The following is a 13,112-nucleotide window of genomic DNA, read 5'->3' as shown; positions in this document are numbered from 1 at the left end:
GCAAATGGGTGAGAGAATTGTGTGTATTTCAGTGTTTTTACCTTTTTAGCATAGGCTAAACCCAGTCCGTTCACTTTTATTCTACCAGAATCACCTCTCCACCTGACCTCACACAGCCCAGTGGGCGCACCCACCTTGAACAGCCAATCTAGCACATTGTTGCTGCTTTCTCAGCAACAATATGCCAACAAATGAGCCATAATAAAACTACAAAACATTTCAAAGTCAAAAGTTCCAGCATGTGTCTCCACAGTAAGCTGAATTATAAAAAGCTGAATTATAAAAAGTATGAATGGAGTTTTCTAAGTATGGATGGATGCATCTTCTCTGTGGTTCAGAGAAGATGATGCTAGTGTAGGCTACCATAGGCAGCTGTGATGAGAGTAGTTGTATCTCAGTCAATCCAGGCATTAAAATAGAAGAAATAGATTTACAAGATCATGTAAGCTTAAGTAAGCTTGTAGATCCGCTCATTTCTATTAGCCCAAATATAATGTAAGGCTTGTATAGTTCTAATAAACGATGAATAAAAAAAGGATAAACGTAAAATAAATGTATAAGCATAGGAAGCATGTTGATTGCATGTGTCTTACAGTTAGATGATGGATAACGGTACAATGGGCACCTGATTTATTTGATAAATGAGTTGCCAAATAAACTATATATGTTTTATGGCCCTATATTTCTACAAAATACAAAACCTGTGATGTGCAGTCATTTCGGGGATAAACAAGGAATTGAAGGGTCAATAAAGTTGTTTTAAAGATGTACTGGGCATGTTCAAATCATATACTTTACATGTATTATTCCAACCATTTTCCAAAGCATAGACTTACGTTTTGGGGATGGTAATTTAACATTGAGGTGCCCACTGGCACTGGACCTGTATCCGTCGCTGAGTGTGGCTGATGATGGGTTCCTTCCATCACCTCCAGACTCCAGAGAGTGGATTGTCACATACATCCATACAGCTGAGGGGAATGTGACGCCATGGCTGCTGCCTCCTCCTTTTCACCTTTTTCTGCTTCTGACCTCCCCATGGATGGATGGATGTCCTCCAGGCTCCTGCTCAGCTCAATCAGCATTCAGCAGGACCACACATGACACGAATACATTTTCTTCCAGTTCGTCGTCAGATCGTCTTGGTACAGAGCGCCCCCTGGTGACTGTAATAATGTCTATGTTGACGACACCAGTTGGATTTAATCGCAGGGATCAAATAATGAATGAATGCATTTCCTTTGTAGGGCCTATACTACAGCTCACTCGCTGTGTAAAGTGGCTAGTGTTCAGAGGGCAGCTAGATGTTTCTGTCGTTGGTGTTGCATTTTAGATAACAACATTTAACATTAACAGTGGTCTACCGTCTCAAGTCTTTAAGTGTGAGAGATCCTCCTTGGTTTGATTCCACTCAGTGATAGAAAAAACAATGTAGCTACGGTAGAAAGAAACACTGGTTCAAAGTGTAACCTCGGCTGGGAGGCGAACCCCGGACCTAGTATCAACAAGGCGCATACGTTACCAGTGGACTAAAGAGCCAGACCTGATGAAGAATCAAACCTAATGTCACCAAGCACAGACAAAGACATTTGTCACGTTTTAAACTATTTTAATATAAATGTTTATTTACATTTGACTTCTTTACTAAAGACATTTAGTTATAATTATTAATTCCATCGCTTGATTGTATCAAATAAATCCACTAAAGACTAGGCCTAGTTGTAATAATTCATTCCATCTGTTAAATCCATTAAAGCTAGCTGTAACTTATTCATTCTATCACTGAGGAAATCTCCGGCGTGAGCGGACGTCCATACGCCGTTACTACGCGGTCCAAGAGAGAGACGGCGTATCAACGGCGTGTGCACGGCGTGTCGGCGTAGTTCATTTTCAGCTCACTTTCAACTGTCTGAAATCACAAAAAAACTGTTTTTGGACAAAAACAGTCCGACGGCGTGAGCGGACGTTGATACGCCGTCCAGAGAGAGACGGCGTATCAACGTCGTATGGGTGGCGTGTCGGCGTAATTCATTACTTCATTTTGAACTAGACAATGTCGGGGCTGTTCACTTTCAACTCTTTTTGCTATGATTTATTGATTGATTGATTGATTGATTATTTTATTTTCGTGTTCTGCACACAAAGTGCCCAACCCCCATGGGTTTATAAGACACATTTACATTTAATTATATTCATAATCATAAGACATTGAATTAGAGTGAGCTGAGTCAGCTGAGACTGCTGAATGAGTGTTTGGCATGCATCTGACTTGGACGTTGTGTGGCTAATTGTGCAGAGAGAAAAGTAATATTAACTTCTTTGTGCAATGTTGAATTTATACTTGGCTCATGCCCTTTACTAGAAATATATATATTTCAAAGTTCTCCAGAATTGAACTAGGAGATCTGGGACTTGAACATGGAACCTCTGTGTTGAGAGCCTGATCATCAGACCAGTACACCATCTCTCAGAATTGTTGAAGCGTTCCTTTGTATTTTAGCCTTCAGTTAGGTAAACTTTATTATTTGATCCCTGAAATCCAACATAGAAGAAGAACACGTTTATCCACAGTCACAAGGGGGCGCTCTGTAGTAGTCTGTAGTACCAAGACGATCTGACGACGAAGAAAGAAGAAAAGTAACGAGTGTGTGTTCTGGTCCTGTTGATTGAGCTGAGCAGGACCTAGAAACTGTCTCCTGCTCAGCTCAATCAACAGGACCAGAACACACACTCGTTGATGATGAATGAGGAAGTGGTTCAGTCCATTCAACAAGTGCCTCTGAGAACGAAGCGAGTCGCCACACTGCCCCCTAGTGGTGGCAATACTAGGAAAGTTCCACTGTGTAGTGTCATTGAGAAAGCTTGGAATTAAACCAATAGATATAAATATGCATTGTCCATTCTTGCTCATATAGCAACATTCTTTTCACAAAAACAACATCTTCACAATCATAACAAAATTAAATACACAACATAAATGTGACCATACATTTTGTGTGCGTCACAAAAGGTAAAATACAAAAGAACGCTTCAACAATTCTGAGAGATGGTGTACTGGTCTGATGATCAGACTCTCAATACAGAGGTTCCATGTTCAAGTCCCACATTTCCTAGTTCAACTTCAATTCTGGAGAACTTTGAAATATTGCCTATATAACATTGCACAAAGAAGTTAATATCACTTTTCCAAGTCTGATGCAAACACGCCCAACACTCACTCAGCAGTCAGCCCATCTAATTCAATATACAATTCAATATATAGGCCAAATATTGAATTGAATATAATTAAATGTAAATGTGTCTTATAAACCCATGGGGGTTTGGGCACTTTGTGTGCAGGACACGAAAATAAAAGAAGCAATCAAAATTCAATCAATCATAGCTAAAAGAGTTCGAAAGTGAACAGCCCCGACATTGTCCAGTTTAAAATGAAGTAATGAATTACGCCGACACGCCACCCATACGACGTCGATACGCCGTCTCTCTCTGGACGGCGTATCAACGGCGTATCAACGTCCGCTCACGCCGTCGGACTGTTTTTGTCCAAAAACAGGTTTTTTTGTGATTTCAGACAGTTGAAAGTGAGCTGAAAATGAACTACGCCGACACGCCGTGCGCACGCCGTTGATACGCCGTCTCTCTCTTGGACCGCGTAGTAACGGCGTATGGACGTCCGCTCACGCCGGAGATTTCCTCAGTGATAGAATGAATAAGTTACAGCTATATCTTTAATGGATTTAACAGATGGAATGAATTATTACAACTAGGCCTAGTCTTTAGTGGATTTATTTGATACAATTAAGCGATTGAATTAATAATTATAACTAAATGTCTTTAGTAAAGAAGTCAAATGTAAATAAACATTTATATTAAAATAGCTTAAAACGTGACAAATGTATTTGTCTGTGCTTGGTGACTATAGGTTTGGTTCTTCATCACGTCTGGGTCTTTAGTCCACTGGTAACGTATGCGCCTTGTTGATAAGAGGTCCGGGGTTCGCCTCCCAGCCGAGGTTACACTTTGGACCACAGTGTTTCTTTCTACCGTAGCTACATTGGTTTTTCTATCACTGAGTGGAATCAAACCAAGGAGGATCTCTCACACTTAAAGACTTGAGACGGTAGACCACTGTTAATGAACTCAATTAGAACTTTTAATGATTTGCGAGTTCAAGGTTTAAAGTTAAAGTTAAATGTTGTTATCTAAAATGCCTAACAACACCAACGACAGAAACATCTAGCTGCCCTCTGAACACTAGCCACTTCACACAGCGAGTCTGCCATTGAGCCCCATATTGCCATTGAGAATGCATTGGGGTGGAGTTTCTAGATTAAAGTGATTTTTTTTTACTTCAAGGTCCTTTTCCGTACTTTACCAACCGCACCAGGCACTTTTATCTTCTTCTTTCTACAAAGTAAAGTTTCAGATTAAAGACCAGAGTGGGATTTGAACACACATCTTATCTGGATCATGTGTTCTGTCATGGTTTCTCCTCTGTATTATCTGATTAACATCCATGATAACACGTAAAATCACTAAAGACACCTTTGATGCACAGCATACACCATTAAAATGCTCTGTACATGATCCCAAGACCCCATTTGAAAAGTCACACCAAGAAGAACAATTTAAAACTTAGAATCACAGAGAGCTCAGTGGCACCCTTGTTAAGATGATGTCCATGTGAGCCAGAGGTTGTGAGTTCAAATCCAGCAGAGTTCCTCCTACTTTCACTCTGCAGCAGGTTTTGGAGAATAACATCCAGAAGAACACTGGAAAGACATGGAAAGCTGAGGAGATTCTCAGAGAGCATGGTGGGACTCTGTGATAAGCTGCTGTCTATGCGAGCCACAGGTTTTGTGTCAAGTCTAGCGGAGTTCCTTCTACTCTTCACTGTGGACCACATTTTGGAGAATAACACCCAAAAGAACAATGGAAAGCTGATGAGATTCTCAGAGAGCATGGTGGTGAAAGTATTAGTATGTAGGACTAGTAGAATGCCGAAGTTTGTGCTATTGCCATTGAGAATGCATTGGGCGTTTAAGTTAAGTTTGATCATTATGTCTATGTAAAAAGGTGAATAAAAAAACACATCACCTCTGCATCATCCAAGGACTATTTTTCAACTGGTTTCAACCTGGCAAACTACCTGCACCTTTTCTTTTTGTAGATGAGTAAGCCTGGGACCGAGGCTACCTGCACTGAGGCAAAGTGTGACAACCTGGGGGGCCCCAAACCCCTTGCTTGTTCTCCTCGTTTACAGCCCTCGCCCCTCGTTCACACATCTTCAGTCTCCTACAAACAGAAGCAACATTTCCACTCTGTTAAGTGTTAAAACAATAGCACCCGAGTGGTGCTCTTTTAAAAGGCATGAATGTGATTATTTAGCTTTTTTATATACTAGAGTTCATGCTTACTCTGCTTATTCTGATCTCACACTTGTAAGTCGCTCGTTAAGTGTCAAATGCCTAAAATGAATTCCTAATCACACAGGAATCCCAAATACCTCGATTGAGAAGAAGAAACCGTGGTCCAAGAGCACTGTTTTTATTGTTCTGGGCTCCTCATAGAAACTATTTTTGGGCAGAGTCCTTGAGGTCTAGACTGTGGATGACATCCGATAGGCTACGTTTGCATGGTCAGGGGCCCAGCATTTATTCTGTTCAGACCCAAGGCGAAATTCTTAACAGCTTTGTCTGCATGGCATACCAGAGGTCCACCCGCCACCCAGATCAACGGAAGAATGAAGTTGAACTACCTTGGTATTCCAATAAAAACAGAATCGGACATGCCTGGCTTTAATAATGTGGTACATGATTTATTTCATTTATTTGTTTTAGCCATGAAATGGTTTTCATTCATTCCTGTTGGACTAGATGAAAATATTCTTGACATAGACATAAGAATTTAATTAAAAGTAGTCAGTATAGAGTTTATCCAGGTCTTGTACAAAATAGTATTTTGCAAAACATTCAATTTGATTGTTAAACACATTAAAACAGTGGCTCATTCCTTTACAAAAATGTCAAACAGCAGGTTACAGTAATATTAACCTCGGATCGCAGGCTTGTGGAGCGATATTGGATTGGCTGGCCACATGAGACAAAAACATTTGAGGCAGCACTTGGCTATACATACCAGAGTCATCAACTAATATGCCTACAGTCTTTAATTGGCACAAAGTTATAGAATCACGTGCATAAAGGAGTTATCAGCATAACCATAGGAACCAAACCAACACAATGCATTATGAATTTATCACGTAAGCCCTATTCGTGAGGCCCTCCTATATACAGGTTTAATGTTTGTCTTGTCTAGACAAACATTAAATGCCATTAACAACAAACAGAGTTTAATGTTTGTTTTGTATTTATTAAGCATGAAAATAATAGCCAATCTACAAGCTTAGTGCATCACTTGAGGTTGTTTTTGTACACGTTTTTCTTTGAACATTTTCAGAATTTCAATACAGCAATATAGCCTATTGAATAGAAAATGTGCTTTATTCAAGTGTTTTTAAAGCATGTACCTTTGAATACTTAAGTACAATTTAAAGCAAGTACTCCAGTACAGTAACTCAAGTACTTTACATATACACAGACTAAGCAACAGTTTGTTGTTGAGTAATATTTTACTTTGTACTGGGGTTGAATATTTTGCCACATACAATATACTGCCCACAGCTGAAGGACTGCTGTGTGTATGGCTATGGTCAATACACACAGCTGAAGGACTGCTGTGTGTATGGCTATGGTCAATACAAAAATCTCAGGGCAAGGCACGTTTATTTGTTTGTCACATTTCATATAAAAGACAAAAGCAATTCCGAATTTTCACAAATACATAAAAGTATACAAAAATACAGGAGTGCAAATGGTTGTACCTTTTCCACTTGGCAGGTGGCACAAATAAACCCTCAGACTTAGGCCCCCTCCTTGAAGGCACTCAATTATTTTGGGTGGATGAGAACCATGTAGAAGCAATGTGGGCAATGAACTCTGTCACGAGTCGACTTTGGCCAAGAACATCCGACATTGTAACTTAACTTTATGACAGAAAATAAGTAAAGGCAGTTGGCCGCCTTCAAATTCCAAGCAACTTCTGAGCCTGTTCACTTAGTATGTGCTTTTGAATCTGGGGAGAAGTGGAAAGAAGAATACAATAAACAAGCAAACTTAACAACTTGAAACATTCAAAAATATGAAAATATTTGTCCCTCAGCTTGCATATGGGTTAAGATTAACTGATGGCGGAGCTGCCATTTATTCTCATTAACACTCAAATCTCGGAATTTGCTTAGTAATATATCAAAAAATTAAACGCCATAAATATGCATTCAAATATTGTTATGAATAATATGCTAAACCACAAAAAGGCAATAATAGTGCTGTTATATTGTACATGCACAACTACAAAGTAGGTTTAATTCAATTACAAGTGAGAAACAAGCTGGTTTCTCTGATTAACCACATGATGGCAGTGTTTTGTGACCCCTGCTACCCTCTGAATCCATCTAGTTACAGTACATGCAGACTGGTCAACAGCATTTAGAGTATTCAGGGTGGGCTGGTTCAAGTCCAGCACCACGTCTGAGTGATTTTAAACAGCGTCGCAGGAGAGAGAGAGACAAGGACCACAGTGGAGGTAAAGGTTTATGTCCTGGACCTCTCCTCAGCCTAATTCATCACAGAGACAGCTGCTAATTTAAACTGGTTGAAACCGCATTGCTAGCAGTAGCACATCATTTTTGGGGGGTTATTAAATACCTAAATTGTGTTTTTTAATGTATAATTTTAGTTTATTTCAGACAAGGACTGAATGCCACAGGCTTGGTCCTCCTCTATCCCACAAAACAAGCAAGCGCCAAGCGAACAGGGGACAGAGCCTTCAGTGTGACAGGCAGCCCCCACCCTGTGGAACTCTCCCAATGGAGATTTGCCATGCTCCAACTCCTACCTTGAAAATACACCTATCTCAGGCTTAATATGGCAAATAGTTAGCTGTTTTGTTCGGTTGTTTCTTCATTGTTTTTGACGTAAAGCATCCATGGGTTCACGAAAGGCACTACATAAATTCAAGCTATTACTCATATTATTTTAATTATTTGGGAGGTTACCTTTCCAGTAACTGTTAGCGGGTAGCTGTCCACAAACAATATGTAGCGAGGAATCTTGTAATGGGTTATCTGCCGGGAAGAAATCAAGAATCAAAACGATGTTACTTGTCACTCACTCATACATACAGGTACAAGCAGCAAAATGTTGGTAGTAGCTATATGAAGATATTGGGTTATGCTGAGAAAATAAATCAATAAGCACAGATATGCCTAAACTATTTTGTTTCTACTCAAAGAGAATACTGAATTATCCAATCCTCCGAGTCCTAAACCCAAACCTAAATACTGAACTGCATTCCAAGAAATATTTTATTCTTACCACGTAATTAAATGTAAAAAAAATAAAAGCCATATCCTTCTCACCATTAGCATACAAATTCACATTCATACTGAATCAGAGTGCAGTTCTGTGTGATTTACATGAAGCAGTGTCACAAGCAGCATTTAGCTCTGAAAATACCAACAGACTTAAACAGGGGATTGTGAGAACTACTTTCGTCTTACCTGGCCCTTGCAGTAAGCTACAAGTTCTTCTGCTGTGCATTTCTCTCCCTCTACAAGCTTGATACAGGCACACACCTCTTCTCCCATTCGCTGGTCCTTCACTCCAACCACCTGAGGAACAGAGATGACATCGATAGAACATCATGGTATCTCCCTATAGGCTATAGTATAGCGTCGCAGTCCCGCCCCCTGTCATGACGACGCCAGGCCCAGGAAATGATTCCCAATGCATTTTTCCCATAGACATTTCAAAAAGTATTTATTTAAAGACGGTTATGCCGCGGACAAAGCCAACTCGAGTTGTGACAAATCATGACAATAAACACAATATTTTGGACCAAACAAATAATTACAACAAAAAAGTGTTGTAACCTGCCGTTTTTTTCTTCTAATTCTTTGTTCGGCCCAAAGAATTGTGTTCGTTGTCATGATTTGTCACGACAAGAGTTGGCTTTGTACGAGGCTTAAAAGGTCTTTAAATAAATACTTTTTGAAAAGTCTATGAATAAGTCTATAAATGAACGGAGAATCATTTCCTGGGCCCTGGTAGTCTATAAATGAACGGAGAATCATTTCCTGGGCCCTGGTAGGGGCGGGACTGCGACGCTCTATAGAGGGTATGCGTGTGACATCATCATCAAACCCGGAAGTTATGTATGAATGCCTACGGAGTGGCAAAAAACTACTTTCTGGCCTTGATAGCCCATACATCCAAACAGAAAAGTCCTATCTGATTGCATTAAACAACGTTAAACAATGTTAAACTCACTTTGCATGTTGATTTGACACTCAATGTGCCATTCACTTTAAGCATGCGCATACCCTCTATATAATATTTTGTGAAAAGTTGTATCTTATGGTACATGTTTTAGCCAACCACAACCTTTAATTCCCCTATCAAAGCAAATAGCTCGCCTTTCTCGATCATGATGTGTAGTTGTCGACAGTCTTTGAAGTGACTTGTGCATGTGTGTGTAGGAATTTATTCATCTATCTCAGCTGGTTTACCTGTGCCTCTTTGACTTTGGGGTGAGTGTGTAGGAACTGTTCTATCTCAGCTGGGTAAACGTTCTCTCCTCCTCTGATGATCATGTCCTTGATCCGGCCCACAATACGACAGTAGCTGTACGCATCCATGGTGGCAATATCCCTATGACAACCACAACACATTTTAGAAAAACGGTAACCACAGAAACACGAGGTCAATGGTAGTGTAAAAATAGTTTTTATAATTTGTTTCAATTAGTTTGTAAGAGCTGGAGGTGGGGTTCCGTAACATTATGGGCAGTGGGCTATATGCACACAGAATAACTACAGGTACTTCCGGGCAAGGAAGCTTAAGAGAAAGAAAGGAAATGGTCACGTGACTGGGCTGCGCCATGACACTTTCATGGACACTTCATGGGAGCCAAAACTCACACTGGAAGTTCCATGAATACATGGCAGTGAATGGAGCTGGCTGGACCAGCTCATAACAAACATTATTTCTGAACAATTGAGACCTTGTCATATAAATCGGTTCAGGAATATAAAAGAAGACATATCTCAGGTTGTTTTCTAATCACTTGCTTTTCGATGTGCACAGAACATAATTTTATTTGAGGATCTAAACAGCAGCAGGTATCGTTTCTGGCTCGGAGGTATCGCGAGATTTGGCTGCCAGACAGGTAACGGTGGGAAGTCTTGCGATACTTGGTACGTTCAGAAAGGTACTTTGTGCTCTTTAGATAACATACCTCTATGACATTACACAGTGTACACATCGAAAAGCAACACAGCAGACAATTATGTGTTACATGTCTTCTGTTATTTTCCAGAATTATTTTCATGAGCCAAATTCTGGGTGTAGTTTGGCTCATGAAATTGTCATGGCGCAGCCCAGTCATGTGACCATGTCCTTTCCGTCTCTAAGCTTCCTTGCTTCCGGGACGCTTCCCTACTTCCTTCACAGGTACCGTATTACTGATTATACTAATTAAGGCTCTGTTCCATTTAGTGTCCGGAGTGGTTCTCAAACGTTTTAATTTCAAGGAACCCACCCTGTGTATAGTGAGCCAACATGCACAATAGCAGCCCCCTGACTCTGTTTGACCAGAATGGAACAGAGCTTTCATTAGTATCAACTATCAGCGGTGACACCTGTGAAGTAGGGAAGGGGCCCAAGTTCATTCCAAAATGGCATGTGTGCATAGAGCGTGCACACACAGAGTCACAAACAGCAGTGTCATTTGAATTCAACGTACCCAGTCTTGTACCAGAGTCACATACAGCAGTGTCATTTGAATTCAACGTACCCAGTCTTGTACCAGAGTCACATACAGCAGTGTCATTTGAATTCAACGTACCCAGTCTTGTACCAGAGTCACATACAGCAGTGTCATTTGAATTCAACGTACCCAGTCTTGTACCAGAGTCACATACAGCAGTGTCATTTGAATTCAACATACCCAGTCTTGTACCAGCGTTCTTCAGTTATGGCTTCTTTGGTCTTGGCTGGATCATTCCAGTAGCCCAGCATGACACAATGTCCTCTGATCATCATCTCCCCCGACACCCCCAGAGGAACAATCTCTCCACTTTGATTGACTATTTTAGCCTAGGGAGCAATCAATTAGTAAAGATTATTATTATTTTTGCAATGCAAAGAAGATCCAACCAGATCAAAACACTGAAGCAATAAACTAGTGGAGTATTATTATTAACCACTGTTGCGCACTCCATTTTTTCTTCCTGTATTTCCGTTTGTCCAGCACCTGGGCTAGAGTGGGTGCGCATGCACTATCACCTCTATAAATCGAATCTTGATCAGGTAAAAAAATGTGTCGGATCCTGTGTCTATTGTCTAGGTACTAGGTAGCCCTTAGGGCTATTTGGGTTCTACTGTACCTCCTGTTCTCAATATTGTCAAAATGTTTTTTAAACTTTTTCTACTTTTCTACTTCTCTATTTTTATACAATCGTCAAATCAGGTTGTAAATATTTTTTGGCATTGCCTCTAATCATGTGAATCATGTATATAAATCAGAATTATGTGTATACAATCAGAATTGAGATGTTAATCATGTTCTATCACATGTATGTATTGGTGTCACCCCAGATGGGGCTAATAGCCTTTTGTTCACACAATATATATAAGACGTCATGTCCTGTTATCTCGTCTATACTTGACAAAGACCGTGAGGTCGAAAAGTCGTATTTTTTGCCTGCCTGTCACTATATAAAATGATTTTCAAAAGGAATCAGGAGGAAATTATCGGATTATTATTAATTTATTTTTATGATTAATGTGATATTTTTTATGCTGAGCAGAACAATAGAATTAGGTCTGAATTGATTAAAGTTTTATTTGGCTATGCATGGATATTTACAGTACATCCACATGCAGCTCCACTTCTAAGTCTGTGTCTGCACTGAGCCCATATCATGATATTAGAGACTGTGTTCTATGAAAATATATAGATCGTGATCTCATGATGTAGTTGTTCATTATGCTTGTACACGATGACCAAATAAAAACATAATTTCAAAAAGAAAATATATAGATCGGATCGGGAAAAATCAGTATCGGCAGATCTCAAAATCAAATGATTGGAATCGGATCGGGAGCAAAGATACGTGATCGGGACATCCCTAACAACCACCCCAAGTTATATTGTATTACAGATTGAACAAAATTACATTTTATTCATTAAAAAGGTAACACAGTGAGGCTTAAAAATAACAATGTTTTACAGTTATATAGCAGCAGATGTAATACGGTTTTCATGCTGATGCTGTCCGCCATGTTCAATACTGGATGTAAAGTCTAAACAGTGAAAGGATTGTGGAAAGTAGACACACATACTGTACCTCTATGTGGTTCATGATATAGCCAGATGTCTCAGACTTTCTCTCCATGTTGTCACTGGGGTCGGCACAGAATGTCACAGGGCTGTTCTCTGTGGTCCCATAGCCAATCTGTCAGTCAGAAAAAGGCACGTTTTAACCATAAGGCTAAAATTGACTTAATAATATAATCAACTCATTGGATTTAATTGTCTAATTAAAGAAGACTTCAAAAGCATCAGGGCCAAATTAGCCATGGTGCCCAGGTGCCCTTGGCAGTTGGCTCTCAGGGGCCCTTCGGAGAAACTGGACAGCACGGTATTGGTTTGAGGTGCTGACAAGGCCCTTCATTGGCCGTTGATTGTGTTAAATTTGGGTAAAAAAAGATGACAAAAAACGATGGGGCTCTCGTGGGGGTTAACCGTCCCTGAAAAGCATGACCCGTTTTCATTTTCAACCCCTAAATTCCCCTTCGTTTGATGGATCCAAAATTACACAGTTCCCTGTCAAATCATTGTCTCTGTCCATGTACCTCACTTCAACTGCGTAATCTGCAAGGAACTTTGGGGCTTTACCATTCTTAACTTGCACACAAGATATCTCCAAATTGAAAGGGTACATTGTGATGAAACTTTGCTGAGGAGAATTCTTTCTCCATGGAGGAGGA

General features: G+C 40.0%; 1 protein-coding gene across 1 annotated transcript in view; it reads right to left on the bottom strand.

The window, feature by feature from the left end:
- Window positions 1-5,759: 5,759 nt before the first annotated feature.
- Window positions 5,760-13,112, bottom strand: part of LOC306914758 (medium-chain acyl-CoA ligase ACSF2, mitochondrial-like) — a 39,454-nt gene continuing 32,101 nt past the window's right edge. Inside the window, exons 11-16 of the mRNA XM_079491947.1 lie at window positions 12,470-12,577; window positions 11,068-11,216; window positions 9,629-9,770; window positions 8,621-8,731; window positions 8,117-8,185; window positions 5,760-7,134 (exon numbers count right to left, since the gene is read on the bottom strand). Coding sequence (XP_079348073.1) covers window positions 7,084-7,134; window positions 8,117-8,185; window positions 8,621-8,731; window positions 9,629-9,770; window positions 11,068-11,216; window positions 12,470-12,577 — 630 coding nt within the window. The 3' untranslated portion in view covers window positions 5,760-7,083. The remainder of the gene's footprint in view (window positions 7,135-8,116; window positions 8,186-8,620; window positions 8,732-9,628; window positions 9,771-11,067; window positions 11,217-12,469; window positions 12,578-13,112) is intronic.

Source organism: Electrona antarctica (assembly GCF_951216825.1).
Source record: "Electrona antarctica genome assembly, chromosome: 22".
NCBI lineage: Eukaryota > Metazoa > Chordata > Actinopteri > Myctophiformes > Myctophidae > Electrona > Electrona antarctica.
This window is presented reverse-complemented; position numbering and strand designations above follow the sequence as displayed.